Genomic DNA, 25,332 nt, shown 5'->3' on the forward strand with positions numbered 1-25,332 from the left:
GTACAGATGTTCAGGTATCTGTTCATGTACAGATGTTCAGATACAGATTTTCAGGTACAGATTTTCAGGTACAGATGTTCATGTACAGATGCTCAGGTACAGATGCTCAGGTACAGATGTTCAGGTATAGATGTTCATGTACAGATGCTCAGGTACAGATGTTCATGTATAGATGTTCAGGTACAGATGCTCAGGTACAGATGTTCATGTATAGATGTTCAGGTACAGATGTTCATGTACAGATGCTCAGGTACAGATGATCAGGTATAGATGTTCATGTACAGATGCTCAGGTACAGATGTTCATGTACAGATGTTCATGTACAGATGTTCATGTACAGATGTTCATGTACAGATGCTCAGGTACAGATGTTCATGTATAGATGTTCAGGTATCTGTTCATGTACAGATGTTCAGATACAGATTTTCAGGTACAGATTTTCAGGTACAGATGTTCATGTACAGATGTTCGTGTACAGATGTTCATGTACAGATGTTCATGTATAGATGTTCATGTACAGATGTTCATGTACAGATGCTCAGGTACAGATGTTCATGTATAGATGTTCATGTACAGATGTTCATGTACAGATGTTCATGTACAGATGCTCAGGTACAGATGTTCATGTATAGATGTTCAGGTACAGATGTTCATGTACAGATGCTCAGGTACAGATGTTCAGGTATAGATGTTCATGTACAGATGCTCAGGTACAGATGTTCATGTACAGATGTTCATGTACAGATGTTCATGTACAGATGTTCATGTACAGATGTTCATGTACAGATGCTCAGGTACAGATGTTCAGGTATAGATGTTCAGGTACAGATGTTCATGTACAGATGCTCAGGTACAGATGTTCAGGTATAGATGTTCATGTACAGATGCTCAGGTACAGATGTTCATGTACAGATGTTCATGTACAGATGTTCATGTACAGATGCTCAGGTACAGATGTTCATGTATAGATGCTCAGGTACAGATGTTCATGTATAGATGTTCAGGTACAGATGTTCATGTACAGATGCTCAGGTACAGATGTTCATGTATAGATGTTCAGGTACAGATGCTCATGTACAGATGTTCATGTACAGATGTTCATGTACAGATGCTCAGGTACAGATGTTCAGGTATAGATGTTCAGGTACAGATGTTCATGTACAGATGCTCAGGTACAGATGTTCAGGTATAGATGTTCATGTACAGATGCTCAGGTACAGATGTTCATGTACAGATGTTCATGTACAGATGTTCATGTACAGATGCTCAGGTACAGATGTTCATGTATAGATGCTCAGGTACAGATGTTCATGTATAGATGTTCAGGTACAGATGTTCATGTACAGATGCTCAGGTACAGATGTTCATGTATAGATGTTCAGGTACAGATGCTCAGGTACAGATGTTCATGTACAGATGTTCATGTACAGATGCTCAGGTACAGATGTTCATGTATAGATGTTCAGGTACAGATGTTCATGTACAGATGCTCAGGTACAGATGTTCATGTATAGATGTTCATGTACAGATGTTCATGTATAGATGTTCATGTACAGATGTTCAGGTATAGATGTTCATGTACAGATGTTCAGGTATAGATGTTCATGTATAGATGTTCATGTACAGATGTTCATGTACAGATGTTCATGTATAGATGTTCATGTACAGATGTTCATGTATAGATGTTCATGTACAGATGTTCATGTACAGATGCTCATGTATAGATGTTCAGGTACAGATGTTCATGTACAGATGTTCATGTATAGATGTTCAGGTATAGATGTTCAGGTACAGATGTTCAGGTACAGATGTTCATGTACAGATGCTCAGGTACAGATGTTCATGTATAGATGCTCAGGTACAGATGTTCATGTATAGATGTTCAGGTACAGATGTTCATGTACAGATGCTCAGGTACAGATGTTCATGTATAGATGTTCAGGTACAGATGCTCATGTACAGATGTTCATGTACAGATGTTCATGTACAGATGCTCAGGTACAGATGTTCAGGTATAGATGTTCAGGTACAGATGTTCATGTACAGATGCTCAGGTACAGATGTTCAGGTATAGATGTTCATGTACAGATGCTCAGGTACAGATGTTCATGTACAGATGTTCATGTACAGATGTTCATGTACAGATGCTCAGGTACAGATGTTCATGTATAGATGCTCAGGTACAGATGTTCATGTATAGATGTTCAGGTACAGATGTTCATGTACAGATGCTCAGGTACAGATGTTCATGTATAGATGTTCAGGTACAGATGCTCAGGTACAGATGTTCATGTACAGATGTTCATGTACAGATGCTCAGGTACAGATGTTCATGTATAGATGTTCAGGTACAGATGTTCATGTACAGATGCTCAGGTACAGATGTTCATGTATAGATGTTCATGTACAGATGTTCATGTATAGATGTTCATGTACAGATGTTCAGGTATAGATGTTCATGTACAGATGTTCAGGTATAGATGTTCATGTATAGATGTTCATGTACAGATGTTCATGTACAGATGTTCATGTATAGATGTTCATGTACAGATGTTCATGTATAGATGTTCATGTACAGATGTTCATGTACAGATGCTCATGTATAGATGTTCAGGTACAGATGTTCATGTACAGATGTTCATGTATAGATGTTCAGGTATAGATGTTCAGGTACAGATGTTCAGGTACAGATGTTCATGTATAGATGTTCAGGTACAGATGCTCATGTATAGATGTTCAGGTACAGATGTTCATGTATAGATGTTCATGTACAGATGTTCATGTATAGATGTTCATGTACAGATGTTCATGTATAGATGTTCATGTATAGATGTTCATGTACAGATGTTCATGTATAGATGTTCAGGTACAGATGTTCATGTATAGATGTTCATGTATAGATGTTCATGTACAGATGTTCATGTATAGATGTTCATGTACAGATTTTCAGGTACAGATGTTCATGTACAGATGTTCATGTATAGATGTTCATGTACAGATTTTCAGGTACAGATGTTCAGGTACAGATGTTCATGTACAGATGTTCAGGTATAGATGTTCATGTACAGATGTTCAGGTACAGATGTTCATGTATAGATGTTCAGGTACAGATGTTCAGGTACAGATGTTCATGTATAGAACGTTTTACGCCTAATGTTTTTGTTTCTTGTAAAGATAAACGCCCCCTGGCGGCCGCCTGACGACAGATAGTCTGAGAGAATCAGCCAATCACAGTTAAGGCACCGCCTCGTTTCCATTGATCGAAAGGGCATCAGCCAATGGCAATGCGCCTGCGCAGCTGACCGTGTTGTGGGAAGGCGGGACGAAGAGCCTCCAGGGAGTACAGCGGAAGAAAATGGCGGCCGTGGCTGCAGAGCCAGGAGCTGCGGCGGTTCCTACAACAACAGCAACCGCGGCAACGGACGATGAGGGCTCGTTGGAACCGGGTCCGGCTGGACCGGGACTCCCAGAAGCCCCTACGGAGCCCGGTGAGTTTCGGAAGTCCAGCCCGGCGGCGGAGCTCGTCGTTCTCCGGATGGAGGATGGTGGGGACGGGGAGGACCGCCATGTCAGGCCAGAGCTGGAGCCTGCGGCGGGAAAAGCGCTCCCAGAGAGTACCGCTAACGACGACCTGGTCAGTACCGGCCCGGTGGACCTTATCACCTTGGACCGGTTCTCACCCGGACTGCCGGGGGACCCAGAGGGCGGCGGGAACGTATCGGTACAGGAGGCGTACCGCAGCATCCTGCCGGACCCGCAGCCCTCCGCCGTCTTCCTACACTCCTTCCCGGCCCCCCCGCCCGTCACCGAGGCCGGCCTGTCTCTAGCCGAACCGGCGGAACCGACTACCAACGTGACGACGGACCGTGCTGAGACCGCGGGTCGGGATCGGGGATTCACGGCTTTGGTCCATGCGGAGCTGAATCCAGGGCCCGCGGAGGACGCCATGTTAGACGGTACCGCGGACCGACTGTCGTTCCCGAACGACCCGGATCCGGACGCAGGGTACGGTGAACACTCAGCGGGAACCGAGGAGCCGGCGGGCCGCGGCCTGCGAGACCCGTCCCCGCCCTGCCGGTCCCCGAAGAGGCGGCTCGTGCCGGAGGCCGTGAAACAGGAGAAACCTTCTGGTGAGGACTCCTCCGGACCAGAACCCTGCCTGGCCCCTCCGCTCACCTCCGTGCAGGATCTGAGTCCGGGCTCGGAGGTCCGGGTCTCCCTGGACCATGTCATCGATGACGCGCTGGTGGTGTCGTTCCGGGTCGGGGAGAAGGTGTTCTCTGGGGTTCTGATGGACGTCTCCAAGAGGTAAATCTAATATTAGGACCAGAACCGGAGGTCCACTTCTTTGTTACCCGTGTTGTGGTGCTGGAGGAGGCCGCTCGAGTGCCAGCAGAGACCTGACCCGGTCCATCTACTCGGAACCAAAGTAAACAATAACAAAGTGTTTGGACTTGTAGAGGTAAAGCTTTTATTTTGAAACCTGCCCAGACTTTTATTGTGACAGGTCTGAGTGTGTTGCATTCAAGTTGAACCAGAAAGTCTGAACTTCTGAGTTTCTTTAGGAAAGCTGTCCAAACTGGACCGGGTCAGGTTCTGGTTGTTGCACATGATCAATGTAGACGACACAGAGAAGGAAGAATATAAATATTATATATATATATTATAAATAATAATAATAAATTATAGACACAGGGACGATGGTAAAGTGTAATAGTGTCCATTAACATTAATAACAGGGACGTATGTTGTTGTCCAGCTGGACGGAGACAGGTTTGAAAGACGTCCTGTAGGGTTCAGTGTGGGACTGGAGCTGGATCAGTCTGTTGGAGAATGAGATCCACTGTCCCTCTGTAGTCTGAGATGGATTGTCCATGATGGAGAGACGTTTGTCCATTGTCCTCCTGTCCCTCACTGAGACAAATGTAATAACCAACGAGTTAATTGAAGCAGTGGAGGCTGAATATAGAGAGGACGTCCCAGGATGGAGCTGGTCCTCTTGATCAGTTTGACCTGTCTTTTTTTTGTCCCTCTCTGTGACTCTGCCACACAGTGTCATAAAAGGTCCTGAGTAGTGTCCTGCACACCACAGAGGACCTCCAGCAGGTGGAGACATATTTGTCCCTTCTTGTACAGGACGTTAGTGTTGTTGGACCAGTTTATTGTTCAGGTGAACATCCAGGTATTTAGAATAGAATAGAATAGAATAGAATAGAAACTTTATTGTCCACCGAGGAGCTCACCAACACAAAGAACAATTTATATCTGTCCACGATGTCGATGTCCAGTCTCTGGATGTTCACCGGTGTGGTGTGTGTTGTCTTCCTGTGGAAGTCAAAGCGAGTCCTTGAGTTAAAGGACATGTCCTTGAGTTAAAGGACCCTAACCCTGTATCAGTAGACCTGGGGGACAAGCTAACTCTATCCAGAGAAACTAGAAGATCAGAGAGTGAAGCTCTGATCAGTTCAGAGACAAATACAAGGACATGTTTGAGTCTAGAAGCAGAAAGATAGAGCTCATCCCTCAAGCTATTTATACAGGAGAGAGGGGGGGAGGGAGGGAGGGAGAGGGGGGGGAGAGAGGGAGGGAGGGAGAGAGAGAGAGGGGGGGAGAGGTAGAGGGAGGGAGGGAGAGAGGGAGAGAGGGAGGGGGAGAGAGAGAGAGAGGTAGAGGGAGAGAGAGAGAGGGGGGGAGAGGTAGAGGGAGGGAGGGAGAGGTAGAGGGAGGGAGGGAGGGAGGGATAGGGAGAGAGGGAGGGAGGGAGGGGGAGAGAGAGGGAGGGAGGGAGAGAGAGAGGGAGGGAGAGGTAGAGGGAGGGAGGGAGAGAGAGAGAGAGAGGTAGAGGGAGAGAGGGAGGGAGGGAGAGAGAGAGAGAGAGAGGAAACATCGCCAACCGAACAACCCAGCCCTGCGCATTCGATACAATGACATTTTAAACACATATAAACACACAATTAGGATCAAAAAACAAAATTATACCCAATTGAAACTTGAAGATATTGAGAATGCCATTAACCAAAATCAATTCTGGGATATGTGGAACAAGTTCAACACAAAGCAACAGCAGACATTACCCATCCAAAACGGTGACATCTGGAGATCGCATTTTGAAAATTTATACAAAGACATACCAATCAATCAAATCGATTCAGATCAGTGTATTATGAAAGAAAAACTCCAAAAATTAGAAGAAACAATTAAAGACAACCAAAACCCCCTTGATTTCGAAATGACTTGGGAAGAAATAACCAGACAGACAAAATGTCTGAAGCCAAGGAAAGCTTGTGGTCCAGACAGCATTAGAAACGAAATGCTCAAAAGCAGCACCCCAGAAATGCAGGGTGCAGTGTTACATTTGTTCAACCTTATACTACAGGCAGGATGTTTCCCCAACATCTGGTGCAAAGGGCTCATTTCCCCCATTCATAAGAGTGGGGACAAATCAGACCCTAATAACTACCGTGGCATCTGTGTCAGCAGCTGTCTGGGTAAACTATTCTGTAGTATTCTTAATACAAGAATACTAGATTTCCTTGAGGAACAGTCAGTCTTAAGTAAAAGTCAGATTGGCTTCCTCCCAAAACACCGCACCACCGACCATGTATATACCCTTCACACTTTAATCAACAAACATGTACAACAAACTAAGAATGGAAAAATATTTGCCTGCTTCATTGATTTCAAGAAAGCTTTCCACTCTATTTGGCATGAAGGGCTCTATTACAGACTTTTAAAATGTGGCATAGGTGGCAAAATGTATGATCTGGTTAAATCAATGTATTCGGAAAACATGTGTGCTGTTAAAATTGGAGACAAATTAACTGATTTCTTCCCCCAGAGAAGAGGTGTTCGGCAGGGTTGCAACCTAAGTCCGACGTTATTTAATCTGTATATAAATGAACTGGCTGTTGAGTTGGATAAATGTGCTGCTCCGGGCCTCTCCCTCCTAGATAGAGAGGTGAAGTCTCTGTTCTATGCTGATGACCTTGTTCTACTGTCTCCTACTGAACAAGGACTACAGCTACAGCTGGACGTAGTAGAAAAGTACTGTCAGAACTGGGCCCTGGCAGTAAACATGAAGAAAACAAATGTCATGATTTTTCAAAAACGCCCCAGGTGTCATGAGAACAAACACCAATTTACCATCAATAATCATGTCATTGAACACAGCATGAGTTATACCTACCTTGGTATAACCATAACAGCATCAGGGAGTTTCAACATGGCAGTGAATGCACTAAAAGAAAAAGCTCGAAGAGCTCTATATGCAATTAAGAGAAAATTTTATAATGTCCATATTCCAATAAAAATCTGGCTTAAAATATTTGATAGTGTCATCCAGCCCATTGCGCTGTACGGTAGTGAAGTATGGGGTCCACTCAGTCATCAGAGCTTTATCCGTTGGGACAAACATCCAACAGAATCTCTACATGCAGAATTCTGCAGATACATTTTACACGTACACAGAAACACACCAACAAATGCATGTAGAGCAGAATTAGGCAGATACCCACTGATAATCAACATTCAGAAGAGAACGCTCAACTTCTTTAACCACCTGAAATCCAGCCCCAGAGACACCCTCCACTCCAAAGCCCTCCAAACCCAAGAGCTGAGCCCAGAGAAGAGTCCCCTATGTCAGTTGGTACTGAGGCTAACTGCCCCCTCTCAGACACAGTCTGACCAGCCTCACAACAACACTGCTCTACAAAAAGTAATCAGGGTAAATCAAATTATAGCACAATGTAAAGAAAGCTATCTGGACCATTGGGAAGAAACAACTAAAAGCCAAAGTAGATTGGAATGTTATCTTGCCCTTAAAAGAGATTATGAATTAGCAGAATATCTCTCTACTGTCAGAGATAGAAAGCAGAGACAGATCCTAACCAAGTACAGGCTCAGTGACCACAAACTGGCAATCCAAACAGGAAGACACAAAAAATCATGGCAACCAAAAGAAAACAGAAAATGTGGTCACTGTTCGACAGGTGAGGTTGAGACGGAGATGCACTTTCTCCTACAATGTACAAAATTAAATGACACTAGAAAAATTTATTGGAACAAGTTCAGCTCTTTGGTTCCAGGTTTCAAAGAGCTGGACGACCTCTCCAAATTAAAAATACTCCTCGGAGAAGGAGAGCGGGCACACCTTGCTGCCCAGTATGTGTTAACATGCCACACCCTGAGGGACAGTGAGTGATCGAGGCACACACACACACACACACACACACACTGTATATAACTAATAGAATGTTCATAATGTATATATCTTTGATTTATTGTATTGTACTTTAATGCTCTGCTTTGGCAATATTGTTTTTTTAAGAAACTTTCATGCCAATAAAGCCCATTTTGAATTTTTGAATTTTGAATTTTGAATTGAGAGAGAGAGACAGAGAACACTGACCTAACCAAGTGTGACTGAAAGAGGGTGAGAGCAGGGAAGATACAAAGATAGATGGAGAGGAGAGAGAGAGAGAGAGAGAGAGAGGGAGAGGGGGAGAGAGAGAGGGAGAGGGGGAGAGAGAGAGGGAGGGAGAGGTAGAGGGAGGGAGGGAGGGAGGGAGAGAGAGAGGAGGTAGAGAGAGGGAGGGAGAGGTAGAGAGAGAGAGAGAGAGAGAGAGGGGGAGGGAGGGAGAGAGAGAGAGAGAGAGAGAGAGGGAGAGAGGGAGAGGGAGGGAGGGGGAGAGAGAGAGAGGGAGAGAGAGAGAGAGAGCTGCTATTGAAAGCAACAGGAAAAACAACACAAGCTCAACGTTGTTTGAAATGTGCAAAAATATTTCCGATTGGTTCTGAGACCACGGCAGAGTAACTTAGAGCCTGACTGCTGCTGTAGTATGTGTCTTCCAACAGGACAAGGACAGAGACATGGAGAGAGACATGTCCACTGTCTGAAGCCATGAGGAGATAGTTGGTAACTTTAACCAGAGCTGATGGGGCATCGGTGACAATGATCTATAGATCTATAGGAGCAGATCTATTCAGTCTAATTCTATGCTGTGCGCTGTGACTGACGTCATACGCTAGTGACACGCCGTGTCACGCCGTTTATGACACGACCTCAGACAAGACGTTCAACGGGGTTAGGGGTTAGCTGCTTCACCTGGGTTAGGGGTTAGCTGCTTCACCTGGGTTAGGGTTAGCTGCTTCACCTGGGTTAGGGGTTAGCTGCTTCACCTGGGTTAGGGGTTAGCTGCTTCACCTGGGTTAGGGGTTAGGGGTTAGCTGCTTCAACTGGGTTAGGGGTTAGCTGCTTCACCTGGGTTAGGGGTTAGCTGCTTCACCTGGGTTAGGGGTAGCTGCTTCACCTGGGTTAGGGGTTAGCTGCTTCACCTGGGTTAGGGTTAGCTGCTTCACCTGGGTTAGGGGTTAGCTGCTTCACCTGGGTTAGGGGTTAGCTGCTTCACCTGGGTTAGGGGTTAGCTGCTTCACCTGGGTTAGGGGTAGCTGCTTCACCTGGGTTAGGGGTAGCTGCTTCACCTGGGTTAGGGGTTAGCTGCTTCACCTGGGTTAGGGGTTAGCTGCTTCACCTGGGTTAGGGTTAGCTGCTTCAACTGGGTTAGGGTTAGCTGCTTCACCTGGGTTAGGGGTTAGCTGCTTCACCTGGGTTAGCTTCACCTGGGTTGGGGTTAGCTGCTTCAACTGGGTTAGCGTTAGCTGCTTCACCTGGGTTAGGGGTTAGCTGCTTCACCTGGGTTAGGGGTTAGCTGCTTCACCTGGGTTAGGGTCATAGAAATAAACACTAGAAGTCGCGTTGAGCCTCTTGGAATGCGTCGATACGGCCGCCATCTTGGTACAGGGGTTCAGTCGTTTGACTACGCATTTTCACAGTGTGAAAGTGAGGGAAGATGCCGGACTTTTGTGCTGCATATGGCTATAAACTATAACAACTTTCAGTCATACTGATACTACGGCACCAGGCCGGTATTTAGTTATATGCTACTACTACATTGTGTGAGTTTTACAAACTTGTGCAAGCAGCCTCACCATACCTGCCAACATTGAACTATGAAAAAGAGGGAGATTTTCTGGGGAAGCGGAAATGTGCTACAACGTACGTCCCGAAATGACTCTACAGCTTCTTGGAGGCAAATATGTGTACTTTTATTCGCAATAAAATACAATATATTATACATACAATAATAACAGAAAACCTTGCTGTCAAAAATTTCAGTTTTTAAACCACACACAAACTAATATAAATGTGCATTATTAATTGTAACTGAAGAAAACCAAACATATTTCGTTTGTGAATTAAAATTGAAAATAGCAATTTCCAGTCTTTAGAGCACTTGCGTTAAATTAAATTAATGGAATAGGTTGTTTTGTAAAATTTTTTTAAGGCCTGACTAGGACTTTGAACGGTAACGCATTGTGTTATTCTGTATTGTATGTATTTACATTGTTCCGCACAATCGGAGTTTGTGTTTATTTGAGTGGAAAAATTGAATTATGTCCATTAGATTTTGAACGTAAAACAGGTCATGTTAACAAAAACCTATTATTTTATTTTATTCTGACATTCGTAACGAAACAAGAAAATAAACTCGCCGATTTAAGGTATTTTAATTATGTATGTATGCCTTGTCCCCGATTGACGTTGGTCATATAGAAGCTGCATTCCCCTGTACCAAGATGGCGGTTCTGTTGACGCATTCGCTCCAATAGACCGTGGTAGTCAACGCGACTTCTAGTGTTTATTTCTATGGGTTAGGGTTAGCTGCTTCAACTGGGTTAGAGTTAGCTGCTTCACCTGGGTTAGGGGTTAGCTGCTTCACCTGGGTTAGGGGTTAGCTGCTTCACCTGGGTTAGGGGTTAGGGGTTAGCTGCTTCACCTGGGTTAGGGGTTAGCTGCTTCACCTGGGTTAGGGGTTAGCTGCTTCACCTGGGTTAGGGGTTAGGGGTTAGCTGCTTCACCTGGGTTAGGGGTTAGCTGCTTCACCTGGGTTAGTGTTAGCTGCTTCACCTGGGTTAGGGGTTAGCTGCTTCACCTGGGTTAGCGTTAGCTGCTTCACCTGAGTTAGGGGTTAGGGGTTAGCTGCTTCACCTGAGCAGTGACTGTTCACAGAGACGCTGGTAAAACGTACTCAAGCATCTACAGGGGGTTCACCCTAAAGAGTTTGTTGAACTGAATAAACAAAAAGGAGGTGCTATGATAAACAGAAAGGAGGTGCAATGATAAACAGAAAGGAGGTGCTATGATAAACAGAAAGGAGGTGCTATGATAAACAGAAAGGAGGTGCTATGATAAACAGAAAGGAGGTGCTATGATAAACAAAAAGGAGGTGCTATGTTAAACAGAAAGGAGGTGCAATGATAAACAGAAAGGAGGTGCTATGATAAACAGAAAGGAGGTGCTATGATAAACAGAAAGGAGGTGCTATGATAAACAAAAAGGAGGTGCTATGTTAAACAAAAAGGAGGTGCTATGAAGCAGGTAACTGTTTCAGCTCCTTTACTCTTATACACTGACTGAACCAGGAGACGTTTTGTTTTACATGTTTGATAAACTTAGTTTTACTTCCTGTTGGTTTATTTCAGATCGTTGTACTGGTTAGTTATTAAATGAGTCATTCAGTATATTTATATTTATATCTGTTGTTTTTATTGTCCTCACTAGTTCAGGGCTGTCTTTCTGTGTCGGTCTCAGTCGGTAACAGTGGGTCGGTGCATCTCTGGTTTCTAAGATGATTTTATTTGTTAAAGGAACAAAGTTAGTCAAACCTACGTGACCCCGTCGCCCCCTGAACCTAATAACTGGTTGTTCCAGCCTCAGCAGCATCAGTCCGTCATCACTGTGGAGGAACATTCAGTTTAAGTTCAGCCACGTTGGAGGGTTCTGAAACATGAACCTCCTTTTTAAGGAGCATCTCAGTCTGAATCGAGTCTGGACTTTGACTCGTTCACCTCAGAACCTCATGTTCCTTTAAGGTGTTCAGAGACCTGGACTTTGACTAGTTCACCTCAGAACCTCATGTTCCTTTAAGGTGTTCAGAGACCTGGACTTTGACTAGTTCACCTCAGAACCTCATGTTCCTTTAAGGTGTTCAGAGACCTGGACTTTGACTCGTTCACCTCAGAACCTCATGTTCCTTTAAGGTGTTCAGAGACCTGCTGGTGTCATGAACTGATGGCTGGAGATTCAACGTCGTGTGGGGTTCCACTATGTTCCTTTAATAAATAGAATCATCTTAAACGTGTTTATTGGGTTCATCTTTGTCTGATGTTAATGTTGGTTTGAAGATCTGAAACATTAAAGTGATAAATATACAACTACCGTATTTTCCGGACTATAAGGCGCACCGACTATAAGCCGTTGGTGTTTTAATGTTTAATTACCGTAAGGTTTCTTCTACCACGGAGGGGATTGTCGGGACAGAAATGACTGTTTGGAAACGCAAAGCGTCCCATTTATTTACATTTGAGAAACACAATAAATCTTTCGATCAATCAAACAAAAAATCAATCGATCAAACTTTCAGTGCGCAAATAATACAACGGTGGCTCCTAGTGCACTTCCTGCAGTCATAGTACCGTAGTAGTGCAGTATAACAAAAAACAAAGCTTACAACGCTTGACGAGGCAATAACGTTAAATGGCTAAATTTAATTTGTTTGTAAAACTTGCCTGTAACACAGTAGTAAAAGTGCAGTAACCCGGTTTACTGGATCACAATAACCAGAAAAGTCCGTTCTTAATCCTCGTGTCATCGTCTATGACAGTCGCCCCTGGTGACCGTTAGCTGTAACAATCCATCCGTTGTATGAACCTCAGGGTCTAAAGCAAGTGACAAAAGTAGCGGCTTATAGTCCGGAGGTTACGGTGAGAGTGATACAATATATAAATATATACATATATATAAATATATACATACATATATATATATACATATATATAAATATATACATACATATAAATATATACATATATACATATATATAAATATACAACAAGTAAGAAATCAGAAAGAATTCAGCCCTGAGCATGTTGGAGTAACTGAAGTTAGTTCAGACATGTCCTCCTCCTCCTCCTCCTCGTCCTCCTCGTCCTCCTCCTCGTCCTCCTTCTCCTCCTCCTCCTCGTCCTCCTCGTCCTCCTCCTCGTCCTCCTTCTCCTCCTCCTCGTCCTCCTTCTCCTCCTCCTCCATGTCCTCCTCTTCCTCCTCCATCTCCTCCTCGTCGTCCTCCTTCTTTCTCTACTACTTCTCCTCCTCGTCCTCTTCCTCGTCCTCTTCCTCGTCCTCTTCCTCCTCCTCCATGTCCTCCTCGTCCTCCTTCTTCTCCATCTCCTCCTCGTCCTCCTTCTCCTCCTCGTCCTCCTCCTCCTCCTCTTCCTCCTCCATGTCCTCCTCCTCCTCTTCCTCCTCCTTCCTAACTGATTATAATATTCCCGTCTCTCTGTGTCTTCCAGGTTCGGATCCTCTATCTACTCCTCCTCGTCCTCCTCCTCCTCCTCCTCTTCCTCCTCGTCCTCGTCCTCCTCCTCCTCGTCCTCCTCCTCTTCCTCCTCCTCCTCTTCCTCCTCCTCTTCCTCCTCCCTAACTGATTATAATATTCCCGTCTCTCTTTGTCTTCCAGGTTCGGATCCTCTATCTACTCCTCCTCGTCCTCCTCGTCCTCCTCCATGTCCTCCTCGTCCTCCTCCTCCTCCTTCTCCTCCTCCTCCTCCTCCTCCTCCTCCTCTTCCTCCTCCATGTCCTCCCCCTCCTCCTCCTCCTCCTCCTCCTCCCTAACTGATTATAATATTCCCGTCTCTCTCTGTGTCTTCCAGGTTCGGACCGTACGGTATTCCCATCACAGTGTTTCCCAGACGTGACGACCGGACTCGTCCTCCGATGTCTCCGCTGGTTACCAATGACGACTCCTCCCCCAAACATGAAGATGTCTCCATCAGTCCTCAGGCTCCGCCCCCTTCCAATGCCTGGACCTCCAAACCTCCGCCGCTGTTCCAGGAGGGGGCGCCGTACCCCCCCCCTCTGTTCATCAGGGACACCTACAACCAGGCCTTACCTCAGCCGCTGCCGCGCAAGATCAAACGGCCAAAGCGGCGCTATCGCTGCGAGGAGCCCACCTCCATCATGAACGCCATCAAACTCCGCCCCCGCCAGGTGCTTTGTGACAAGTGTAAAGGCGTGGTGGCTTCAGGTGGGCACCGGGAGGCCCGGCGAGGCCCGGTGGACCTTAGGGGCGAGGAAGCGTCCCGGCGGCGGAGGGCGACAGAGGGCCCGATCTCATTGGAGGTGAAACGGCTGAGGAACGACGACAAGGGAGGACGTTCTTCATCAGGGATACGAGTCTCATCTTCATCAGCGTCTTCCTCTCACCGCGTCCTGAGGGGCATCGCTCCGTCCTCGTCCTCGTCCTCCACCTCGTCCAGCCGCATGCGTCTGAAGCTGAACTCTAAGAAGGTTCTGGCTAAAGGTTCTGCCGTTGACCGCTCAAAAGCACGGCAGGTTCTCCAGAAGCTAGCAAGGAGCTCGCAGACACCGCCGCACCGCCGGCCCAAAGACCAGGACCAGGACCAGAACCAGAGCCAGAGCCAGGACCGCACCAAGGCTGTGACTCGAGCCGCTGCCCTGCAGAACCACAACCAGAAGGTCCACTTCACCCGGCGCCTGCAGCACCTGAGCGGCGCCGCGGTCGGCTCCAGCGCTCACACAGCGCTGCCGCCCAGGATGCGCCTCAAACCTCAAAGGTACCGTACCGATGACGGCCAGGCGCCATGCTCCTCTTCCTCGTCCCCCCCAAAACAGAGCGCCCGCTTATCGCCCCCCAAACCAGTGTTAGGCTCCGCCCCCTCTCCAGAACTAACCCCTCCTACAGCAGCTCCTGCCCCAGTCCCCCCTTTATCCTGTGCAGTCAGCTGTGCGGTGGAGGTGAAGGAGGCTCCTCACCCTGAGGAGGAAGGGGCGGAGCAGGGAGTTGGGCAGGAAGTGGAGCCTCCCCCTCCCCCCTCCTCCTCCTCCTCCTCCTCCTCCTCCTCCTCATCTCTAGACTCTTCCCACTCAGAGTGCAGCTCCTCAGAGACGTTTGACCCGCCTCCTCCAGGGGACATGCCCCCCTCCTCTTCTCCCCCCGCCTCTCTCCCCTCCTCCTCCTCTCCTCCCACCCCGCCCCCCACAGTAGATGGCGTGGAGGCGCCGGCCGGCGGCGAGGAGGAGGAGGAGGAGGAGGGAAGTGAACTAAAGAGACGCCGTAAGTCTTCCACGTCCTCCTCTTCCTCCTCGTCTTCGTCATCGTCCTCCGTCTTCTCCAAGTCGGTGTCTAAATGTCTCCTCCCTGACGGCCGGACCGTGTGCGTCGGCGACATCGTCTGGGCCAAGATCTACGGCTTCCCATGGTGGCCGGCCCGCGTGCTCGCCATTACGGTGGCGCGGCGCAGCGACACGGGGCTGGCTGTGCGGCAGGAGGCGCGAGTGTCCTGGTTTGGTTCCCCCACCACGTCCTTCCTGCCGCTGTCTCAGCTGTCCCCCTTCCTCGAGACCTTCCAGTCGCGCTTCGACAGGAAGAGGAAGGGGCCGTACCGCCGCGCCATCGCCGAGGCCGCTAGTGCTGCCAAGCAGCTGACGCCTGAAGTTCGGGCTCTGCTCACGCAGTTTGAGACGTAGCGCCGGCTACACCTGGCCACGCCCCACAGGTGCCCTGCCCCTTACAGGAAGTGGGAGGAGCTAACTCCTGGGAGGACAATAATCATGTTCCTGGAGGGGGTCTGAAGGGGAGGAGCTCCTGGGAGCCCTGTGAGTGTCAGGTGGGCAGGGGGTGGGGCCGATCGCTGCAGTCTCCCCCGTCTTCTAGGACGTCCTCAGTTTTAGCATGTGTCCGTCACAGCGTTTCTACCTGTCATACTGATGTCATCAGACAGGTGCATCATGGGAATGAGAAGAAAGCAGCCTGATGATTGGCTTGAAAATTAAACACTAAGATCCCAATGCTAATGCTAAGCTAACAGTTAATCTGTCAAAGAGGTTGAGACGCTGTGACGCTCTCTTGCTTGGTTCTGCTGGTTCCACTGGTTCTGCTGGTTCTACTGAGGAACCCAGTGAAACGTTTCTATTCCGACAGACTTAAAGAGAAACTGTGAAACACAAGGTGTTGTCCAAACTGAGGCCGGGGGTCCCAAACGTTATCAGAACTCTCTTAGGGTGGTGGCAGCCGTCTGCTCGGTGATTGGTTCTACTGTCCTACAGGAGCTTGGTATGGTTGCCGTGGTAACCACACCTCTAACCAATCAGCTATTGAGATATGTGGACGGTGTGACGTCTCACTCGTTCTGTGTTTGAGAGCCCTGAGCCTGAGTTTATCAACAGACGGACAGGTAGGACACACTGACTGTTAGACAGATGATGACGATGATGATGATGATGATGAAGGTGGATTTTCCCTCTCTGCTGTTTGTAGTTTGATCCGTCTGTTTGCAGATCAGAGATTCTGAACTAAAATCACGATAAGAATCCGTCTGAGTCGACTGTAATGTTTTTTCTCCTGTTTTAAATCTATTAATAAACTGTCAAACTTCTCTTTCAATCGTCGTCGTCGTCATTTGAAGCTTTTACTCTTCTTCTGTGGTGGTTTTACTGAAGGAGCCCTGCCGGTGCCTTGCTCAGTGGCAAGCTGGCTGCAGACCTCAGATTTTCTCACCTGCAAACAGATGTTTGTTAAATGTGTCTCCAGAGCTGCTTTTACCTGAAACACCAGCAACAGTGTCCTCTGTTCAGAAGTCCATTGGGATTTCTAACGATTTTAGACTCAAACATGGAACCAGGGACTGATTGGTCCGACAGTGTCATGTGACATGTTGCTGATTTCAGGTAAAAACACCTCTGATTGCCAGAGTGGGAAAATACCAGCAGGTACTGTCTAATCTCTGGAGCGTACTGGTGTGATCCTGTTCCTGGTGGGGAAAACCTGCCGGCTCAGGCTAAATGCTGGCATCAGGTCAGAGGTCATCCTCCACCTTCAGTTGAGAACCAGCTGCTGTTGTCATAGCAACGATTAGTGATCAGCTGGTCAGGATGGAGGTAATGGTTTTATCATTGATCTGTGATCGGCCAATAGTTTTAGTTCTTATTGATCAATGATCTGTTTTCACCCTCATGTCATAACAACACGTTAGAACACGTGTTCATGTCGCCATGTCAACAAACGATCAGCTGAGGCCCCGACGGTTCGCCTCTGGTCACACCTGTACGCACACCTCTGTACACACACACACACCTGTACGCACACCTCTGTATGTACACCTGCACACAGTGAGTATTAACACACCTGTTGTTAACCTCGTCTCTCTCTCTGCAGCACAACGCTGAAGAGCTGCTGACACCAAGCATCCTGCGCTGTGATTGGCTGAGGCCGTGGTCGGCATCAGAGCGGCTGGAGGTCGATCACATGGACATAAATAATCAATATTATTTAAGTGAAGAGCTTATATTTATAAAAAGAAGAAAATGTATTGATCAGGTTTATCTGATCTCTGAGTGTTTCCATGGATACCAGGTTCAAATCATGTTTTGCGTCCTGCAATCATCAATCAGATCATTGACCAATCAGATCACAGGACAGCTTTGTAGTTTGAAAGCTGCTCTCCATGGAAACGGGCGCAGTGACGGACTTTAGCACCGCACCGACTGATGGATTAGGCTCCGCCCCCCTTCCATGCTCCTGTCGGGTCACTCCGCCCCGTCCACTCACCTGAGATAGCTGACAGAGTGAGATGTGTTAGCCTAGCTTAGCACTGCTAGCATAAGTGAGGTTCTGAGCTCCTCCCTGCAGCAGATTCAGTTTTATTTCAGGTAAATGAGACGATCTGATTGGTGGAAGAGTTCAGGTAAATGAGGCTGGATCCCAGGTTAAACATTTAAAGAACTAATGAATAACAATCACCTGATTGACTAATGATGGGTGTATCTCCATGGTAACCAATGCTGTCACCTGCTGTTAGAGGTAATACACATGGGGAAGCTCCGCCTACTGACCAATCACTTCTTAGAAGATGGCGTCATAATTACTGGAAGGTGACGTTCAGAGTTCAGACTCTTATCAGCTGCTTCAGTCACGTCAGCATTAATATTAATATGAATTAATAACATTATTCACTTTAATCCATATTAATAATAATAAAATCAAACAATATTAATCTTGAAGCAGTTTTGAAATGTTTATTTTTGTTTCATTTCCTGCAGATGAAAGAATAAAATAAAAATAAAACATGCATCACAGTCAGATCTACAGTGACATGAGAAGTTTAAATCTGTTTCATGTGTTTCATAATTTAATATTTAGCTCATGACCAGCAAACGCCTCGTCACTCAGTCAAAACAAGGAGACCTGAACAAGTGTTGAACAATGAAGCCCGAGAGGACTCTGGTTTAAATGGGTTGAAACAGGTCTGAACTATTCTAACCTGGTTTAAACGGGTTGAAACAGGTCTGAGCTATTCCAACCTGGTTTAAACGGGTTGAAACAGGTCTGAGCTATTCCAACCTGGTTTAAACGGGTTGAAACAGGTCTGAGCTATTCTAACCTGGTTTAAACGGGTTGAAACAGGTCTGAACTATTCTAACCTGGTTTAAACTGGTTGAAACAGGTCTGAACTATTCTAACCTGGTTTAAACTGTCCTGAACAGTTATGAACTCATGTGACTTGGTTTAAACCAGTCTGACCTAGTTTGAACTGGTTTAAACCGGTTAAGACTTGCCCTTACTGGTCTGACCTGGTTTAAAGTGGTCTGAGTTTATTTGATCTGGTCTGAACCGGTTTAAACTGGTCTGACATGGTTTGAGCTGGTTATAGATGTTATTTGAAGCTTTGATCCAGCCTCAGAAGTTTTTATTTCTTTGACCTGAAACGATGCAAACACAACATGATTATTGTACAAAGTGCAGATGACAAATAAATGCAATAAACAGACTGCATGTGTAAAACAACTTGTGTTATGACTAATCCATGTTTGTGTTTAAAGTCAACGGAACATTTAAATGTCTCAGTTCAGGTCAGACCTGAACAAGTGTCTCAGGTGAGTCTAACATTTAAAAACTGGACTGAGACTCGTTGGACTCAGACCCGTTGGGTTCAAACTTGTTTCTGTGAAGTAGGTGAATGAAAGCTCACCTGCTGACACAACTGTCTGTGTCTGGGCCTGATCATAAAGTGCTGACACACAAACAGGTGAGGGGCCTCCATCACATGGTTTTCTTTCTTGAGGGCTGGTTGAGATCCACACCTGGTTTTAGGGTTCACCTTAGAATCAGTTCATGGTCAAAGTCCTCACAAAGACAAAAAAACACGTGTGTGATGGTTAATAATCTGTTGTTAATCTAAGTGGACTTCAACCAGAAACACTAAAACGCCACTGGAGTCCGTCTTCAGTGTTTGTCCAGGAGTCAGACAGCTGCAGCTGAAATGGAAGACGAGCGTCAGGTAAACTGATAATTGATCTTTCACAAAGGGAGACAGGTGGACTGTGGGATAGGGGGTTAGACAGGTGAATAGTTGAGGTGTTCTAGCACTGATCCGGGATCAGTGTTAAAACACTAGACATTGATCTCTGATCCAAACAGAACCTGAACCCTGAACTACAAACAGCAGGTCTGATCACAGCTACATGCACCTGGAAACACCTGGAAACACCTGGAAACATGCAGAGGAGGAAATGATCAGATCATCGTATTAGTATTAGTATTATCAGTCTTAGTAACTGTTTGAGTTTTTAACTTATTATCAGCTGTGAGTTTCCAGCACTAGTCTGGTCTTTGTCTTGTCTTCGTTGTCAAATCTGAACTCTGATTTGAAGCTTTGTGAGTGTGTCAGTAATATCAGCAACAACAAAACTAAGGTAGCTTCCTCCTGACGGCAGCTGCTGTTAATAGAATAAATCAGTCTGTTGATCATGTGACAAAGAGGAAGATATTGATCTCTGATGCTGGTGGACGGCTGTCATGTAATAAATGTGTGTTTATTGTGGGATATGACCTGAATTCAATCAAACTTAATGTTTCATGTCATAAACCATGATGTGAATATTTCAGCACTGACCAATCAGAACCCTGCTTCCTCTGAATGGAGTCCACCAGTCAAATAAAGTGTTGCATCGTTAAGGAGTCAGAAATGATCAATGACATATTTGGATCAGCTGTGACTCTCTGTCCAATCAGAGCCGAGATAACCTGGGAGAAGAAGATGGAAAAAATAATCGGCCAATGGGAGCGCAGAAGGCGGGGTCTGACATGATTTACACAATTGAAGATGTCCCACCTTGGTACCTGTGTATTCTCCTGGGACTTCAGGTACTGCTGGGTCACTCTGGGTTGGTTTTACTGGGACCAGTCACTGGTCAGTGAGCCATGATTTGTCCAATCAGGTGCAGGAAGCACTGATCCGTCCTCTAATTTGTCCACAGCATTACCTGACGTGTTTCAGTGGCACTGTAGCTGTACCGTTCCTTCTGGCCGAGGCCATGTGTGTCGGCCAAGACCAAGGCACCATTAGCCAGCTGATTGGAACCATTTTCACCACGGTGGGGGTCACGACTCTGATCCAGACCACTATAGGAGTCAGGTGAGTCTGTGGGAGTCAGGTGGGTCTGAGGCAGGTGAGTCTGAGACAGGTGGGTCAGTGGAATCAGGTGAGTCTGTGGGAGTCAGGTGGGTCTGAGGCAGGTGAATCTGAGGGAGTCAGGTGGGTCTGAGGAAGTCAGGTGGGTCAGTGGGAGTCAGGTGAGTCTGTGGGAGTAAGGTGGGTCTGAGGAAGTCAGGCGGGTCTGCTGGAGTCAGGTGGGTCTGAGGCAGGTGAGTCTGTGGGAGTCAGGTGGGTCTGAGGAAGTCAGGTGGGTCTGTGGGAGTCAGGTGGGTCTGAGGAAGTCAGATGGGTCAGTGGGAGTCAGGTGCATCTGAGGCAGGTGAGTCTGAGACAGGTGGGTCAGTGGGAGTCAGGTGAGTCTGTGGGAGTCAGGTGGGTCTGAGGAAGTCAGGTGGGTCAGTGGGAGTCAGGTGAGTCTGAGGGAGTCAGGTGGGTCTGAGGAAGTCAGGTGAGTCTGAGGGAGTCAGGTGGGTCTGAGGAAGTCAGGTGGGTCAGTGGGAGTCAGGTGGGTCTGAGGCAGGTGAGTCTGTGGGAGTCAGGTGAGTCTGAGTCAGGTGGGTCTGAGGCAGGTGAGTCTGTGGGAGTCAGGTGGGTCTGAGGCAGGTGGGTCTGAGGAAGTCAGGTGCGTCTGAGGCAGGTGAGACTGAGGCAGGTGAGACTGACAGATACGTGTGTGTGTTTAGACTCCCCCTCTTCCAGGCCAGTGCGTTTGCGTTCCTGATTCCTGCTCAGGCGATCCTTGGTCTGGACCGATGGAAGTGTCCCAGCGAAGGTGAGACAGCGTCTCTGTTCATTACTTCATTTGTTTTTTGTGGATCAACAATGTGATCGTCATATTTGCTGGTTACCTTGCAGAGGAGATTTATGGAAACTGGAGTCTTCCACTGAGCACCACACACATTTGGCAGCCTCGCATCAGAGAGGTACAACGTTTTTTTTTCCCAGCAGTTGTGGTTGTTCCAGGTGAAGATGGAGGTGCTTCCGGTTCTGGTTCCGGTACATGGACATTTGGTCCTGGAAAAGTCTTGGTCTGGATTCACTGCACACGACCATAATCAACAATTAATGTAGTTAGAAATACATTTAATCCAGGTTGAGACAACACCCTGCCACAGAGGATGGAGATTAGAGGTTCAGGTGGAGGTCCAGGTGGTGGTCCAGGTGGAGGTCCAGGTGGAGGTCCAGGTGGAGGTCCAGGTGGAGGTCCAGGTGAGGTCCAAGTGGTGGTCCAGGTTGTCAACCTGTTTTTTTCCTTGTTTGTAGATCCAGGGGGCCATTATTGTGTCCAGTATGGTGGAGCTGGTGATTGGTCTGTGTGGGTTACCTGGGTTACTGTTAGAGTACATTGGTCCACTCACCATCACTCCAACCGTCTCTCTGATTGGCCTTTCGGTCTTTACCACAGCTGGAGACCGAGCCGGGTCCCACTGGGGCCTATCAGCACTGTAAGACACCTGTCTGTCTAAACCCGTCTTTCAACCTGTGTGTTTCTTTTCAGTTTGAATAAATAGAAACAAACGTCCAGTGTGTCCACCGACAGTCAGAACCGTCTCTCTCTCTCTCTCTCTCTCTCTCTCTCTCTCCAGGTGTATTTTGCTGATCGTGCTTTTTGCTCAGTACCTCAGAACGACATCACTTCCTGTTCCACTCTACAGCAGAAAGAAAGGACTGACATCCACGAGAGTCCAGATCTTCAAGATGTTTCCTGTAAATATGAATAAACAAACAAAACAAACTAATTCTCAGACCTGAAACCAGAGTTGTCTCAGATTTGCCATCTTGTCTCAGATCATTCTCGCCATCATGGTGGTTTGGCTTGTCTGCTACGTCCTGACGCTGACCGACCTCCTGCCGCGCGACCCTGATCGCTATGGACACATGGGTCGGACGGACGCTCGTGGGGACATCATGACAGTCTCACCCTGGTTCAGGGTACCTTACCCCTGTAAGACCTGCATCCTACACCTGTCTCTGAAAGCCTCCAGTCCCATTCAGTCAGAACATTTAGATATCAGTGTTTTGTCCTTAGAGTTAAAAATGGAAATACAGATGAATGAGGGACTAAAATAGATGAAGCTGATCTTCACGAGTGGTGATGCTCATGGGTTGCTTCCGACTTCTGAACTTCCTGTTTAACAAATACTGACCACGTTTACATGGTCTTTAGTATCCCAATTTTGAGGCTTATCCCGGCTTTGAGCATATTCGGGATATGGTGTTTACATGGAACACAGAGAAACCCGGTTATTCATATCCCTGTATACATGATAAATAACAGTATCCCGTTTTCCGATCGCTGCATCCTATCTGCGCATGCGTGTTTTATGTCTTTTTCAATGTTTTCCAACGCGACCTAACTTGTTCAACGGAGCGAGGTGGAAAACCAGCGTCACGTAGCTTTTCCGCAACAGATTTGAATACATCAGCATGTCGGTGTTTTCTGCATCTAAACACGTCGTTATGTTTAGTTCTTTCATTACTTTAAGGGAAAATTCTGTCTCTTCGTCGCTCCAAAAGTGAGACGTTCTCGTTGCCGCCATGTTGTTTGTATATCTAGTGCGTCACTTGGCGTCACTCGCGCCTGCGCAGACAGTGGGCAGCCGTCAGAAATCGGGATAAGGTGTATACATGCTTCAGTATCCCGGCTTCTATCGGAGTACTCCAGGTAGCAAAGCCGGGTTTCTTGAAATCGGGAAATGAGCATATCCCGATTTCTGAATTCGGGATACGGTGTTTACATGGACAAACAAGAAATCGGGATACTTCAATAACCGATCAAATTCGGGATACTAAAGACCATGTAAACGTGGTCACTGATGATAATCAAAGATGAATACTTCCTGTTTTTGTCCGTGATAGGTCAGTGGGGGTTGCCTGTGGTAACAGTTGCCGGGGTGATGGGAATGTTGAGTGCGACCCTGGCCGGTATTGTGGAGTCGATTGGTGATTATTATGCCTGTGCTCGCCTGTCTGGGGCCACACCCCCTCCAGTGCATGCCATCAACAGGTAAGACAGGAAGTGACCTCACCAGGTAGACTCCACCCCCATAGCTGGTGTTTGTTCAAGTGGTTGCGTGTTTCAGGGGGATCTTCACTGAGGGGGTCTGCTGCATCATTGCTGGTCTGTTAGGGACAGGAAATGGCTCCACCTCCTCCAGTCCAAATATTGGCGTCCTGGGCATCACCAAGGTACGACCACACTCACCTGGGAGGAGTTTATTTGTTTGGTTGGACGTTACTGGTCCTGGATGTCCTGGATCATGAAGAATCCTTAAAGCTCTGGGCCGACTCAGACCAGCAGATCTGATCTGTTAATTTATTGTGGAGATGTTTCAATTGTTGACCCTGTGTGCAGGTGGGCAGCAGGCGGGTGGTGCAGTATGGAGCAGGCATCATGTTCCTCCTGGGATCAGTGGGGAAGTTCACGGCTCTGTTTGCCTCGCTGCCGGACCCCATCCTCGGGGGAATGTTCTGCACCCTGTTTGGTGAGTGTCAGGTGTTCATTCAGGTGTGTTGGTGACGTCATACTCATCCAGATGTGCTCGTGTCTCTCAGGTATGATCACAGCTGTCGGTCTTTCTAACCTGCAGTTGGTTGATTTGAACTCGTCCAGAAATCTTTTTGTTCTTGGGTTCTCGATGTTCTTCGGCCTGACGTTGCCGACGTACTTGGACACACATCCTAACTCCATAAACACAGGTGAGCCGGAGAGTTCACCTGTACATCAGTAAAAATAGTAACAAATGAACTCTAATCAGCTGATCTGAAACTTTGATCTGACAGATGTAGGGGTTACAGATCAGTTTTGTGTTCAGGTCTTGAAGAGCTGGATCAGATCCTGACGGTTCTTCTGTCCACGGAAATGTTTGTTGGAGGTTTTCTGGCTTTTTGTCTTGACAACACCATCCCAGGTAACACATACACACACACACACACACACACACACACACACACACACACACACACACACACACACAAGCCACACCAACCAGTTAACGCACACACACACACACACACACACACAGCTGCAGCTGTTTTCCTTCTTTTGTGTTCAGGCACCAGAGAAGAGCGAGGGCTGATTGAGTGGAGCTCCTCCTCTTCCTCTTCCTCCTCCTCCTCCTCTTCCTCCTACGACCTCCCTCTTGGGATGGATGTGATCAGGCGGACTCGCTGGCTCAGACGCTTTCCCATCAGCCCCTCTTTCACCGGTTTCAGGACGTCCAATGACCAGGAAGAGGAGAGAAGAGAGGAAGCTGACGTCCACCTGTCCAGCACCAAGGTGTGACTGGTGATCAGGTGACGTCAGGTGATAAACAGCTTCTACATCAAACTTTACTTTTGAGTTTATTAGATTAATTGATTAGGGTCAGATGTTTCATTAATGAATAATTTGTGAGTTTGTTCTTTATGTTTGTGTTTTTTTTTTATCTTATTGTGATTCTCAGGAGGTTTTTCCTGAACTCTGAATGAAATTCATCAGAACACCAGGTCCATTTGTGTTTGGTTTCTTTTAGCTGAAGTTACATTTACCTTCCAAACATTAAAGAGTTTCAGAGTTTTCACATCCAAACTGGATGAAAGAAGGATTTACAATCAATATTTGTTATTTCATTAAGTTCTGGTCCTGAAAGCCTTAAAATATTGTGTTTCACTGTTGAGAATAATGCTACCTCTGGAAAAGAAGATCTCACAACTCTTTACTTTTCAATTATTTTATTTATGAGCACATAAAATAAGGTGGATTTCTATTAATACGAG

General features: G+C 46.8%; 2 protein-coding genes across 3 annotated transcripts; both read left to right on the forward strand.

The window, feature by feature from the left end:
* Positions 1–3,152: 3,152 nt before the first annotated feature.
* pwwp2a (PWWP domain containing 2A) lies at positions 3,153–20,173 on the forward strand. Of its 2 annotated transcripts, XR_014699542.1 has the most exons (3): positions 3,153–4,308; positions 13,771–15,736; positions 17,295–20,173. XR_014699542.1 is itself a non-coding variant. In XM_084564502.1 (2 exons), the coding sequence occupies exons 1-2, from the start codon at positions 3,356–3,358 to the stop codon at positions 15,605–15,607; spliced, it is 2,790 nt and encodes a 929-aa protein (XP_084420628.1). In that variant the 5' UTR covers positions 3,153–3,355; the 3' UTR covers positions 15,608–20,173. The 2 variants fall into 2 exon arrangements, 1 of the variants encoding a protein (XP_084420628.1); XM_084564502.1 differs by having other exon boundaries at positions 13,771–20,173.
* Positions 19,399–25,235, forward strand: slc23a1 (solute carrier family 23 member 1; the record flags this gene model as incomplete). The annotated part of the gene is made up of 14 exons (XM_084564503.1): positions 19,399–19,416; positions 20,151–20,282; positions 20,396–20,553; positions 21,258–21,346; positions 21,430–21,497; positions 21,838–22,019; positions 22,161–22,281; positions 22,363–22,519; positions 23,434–23,581; positions 23,658–23,763; positions 23,930–24,059; positions 24,130–24,273; positions 24,390–24,485; positions 24,630–25,235. 14 exons carry the CDS (start codon positions 19,399–19,401, stop codon positions 24,857–24,859), a joined length of 1,779 nt encoding a protein of 592 aa, XP_084420629.1. The 3' UTR covers positions 24,860–25,235.
* Positions 25,236–25,332: the final 97 nt, after the last annotated feature.

This window comes from Chelon labrosus (genome assembly GCF_963514085.1).
Source record: "Chelon labrosus genome assembly, chromosome: 17".
Lineage (NCBI taxonomy): Eukaryota > Metazoa > Chordata > Actinopteri > Mugiliformes > Mugilidae > Chelon > Chelon labrosus.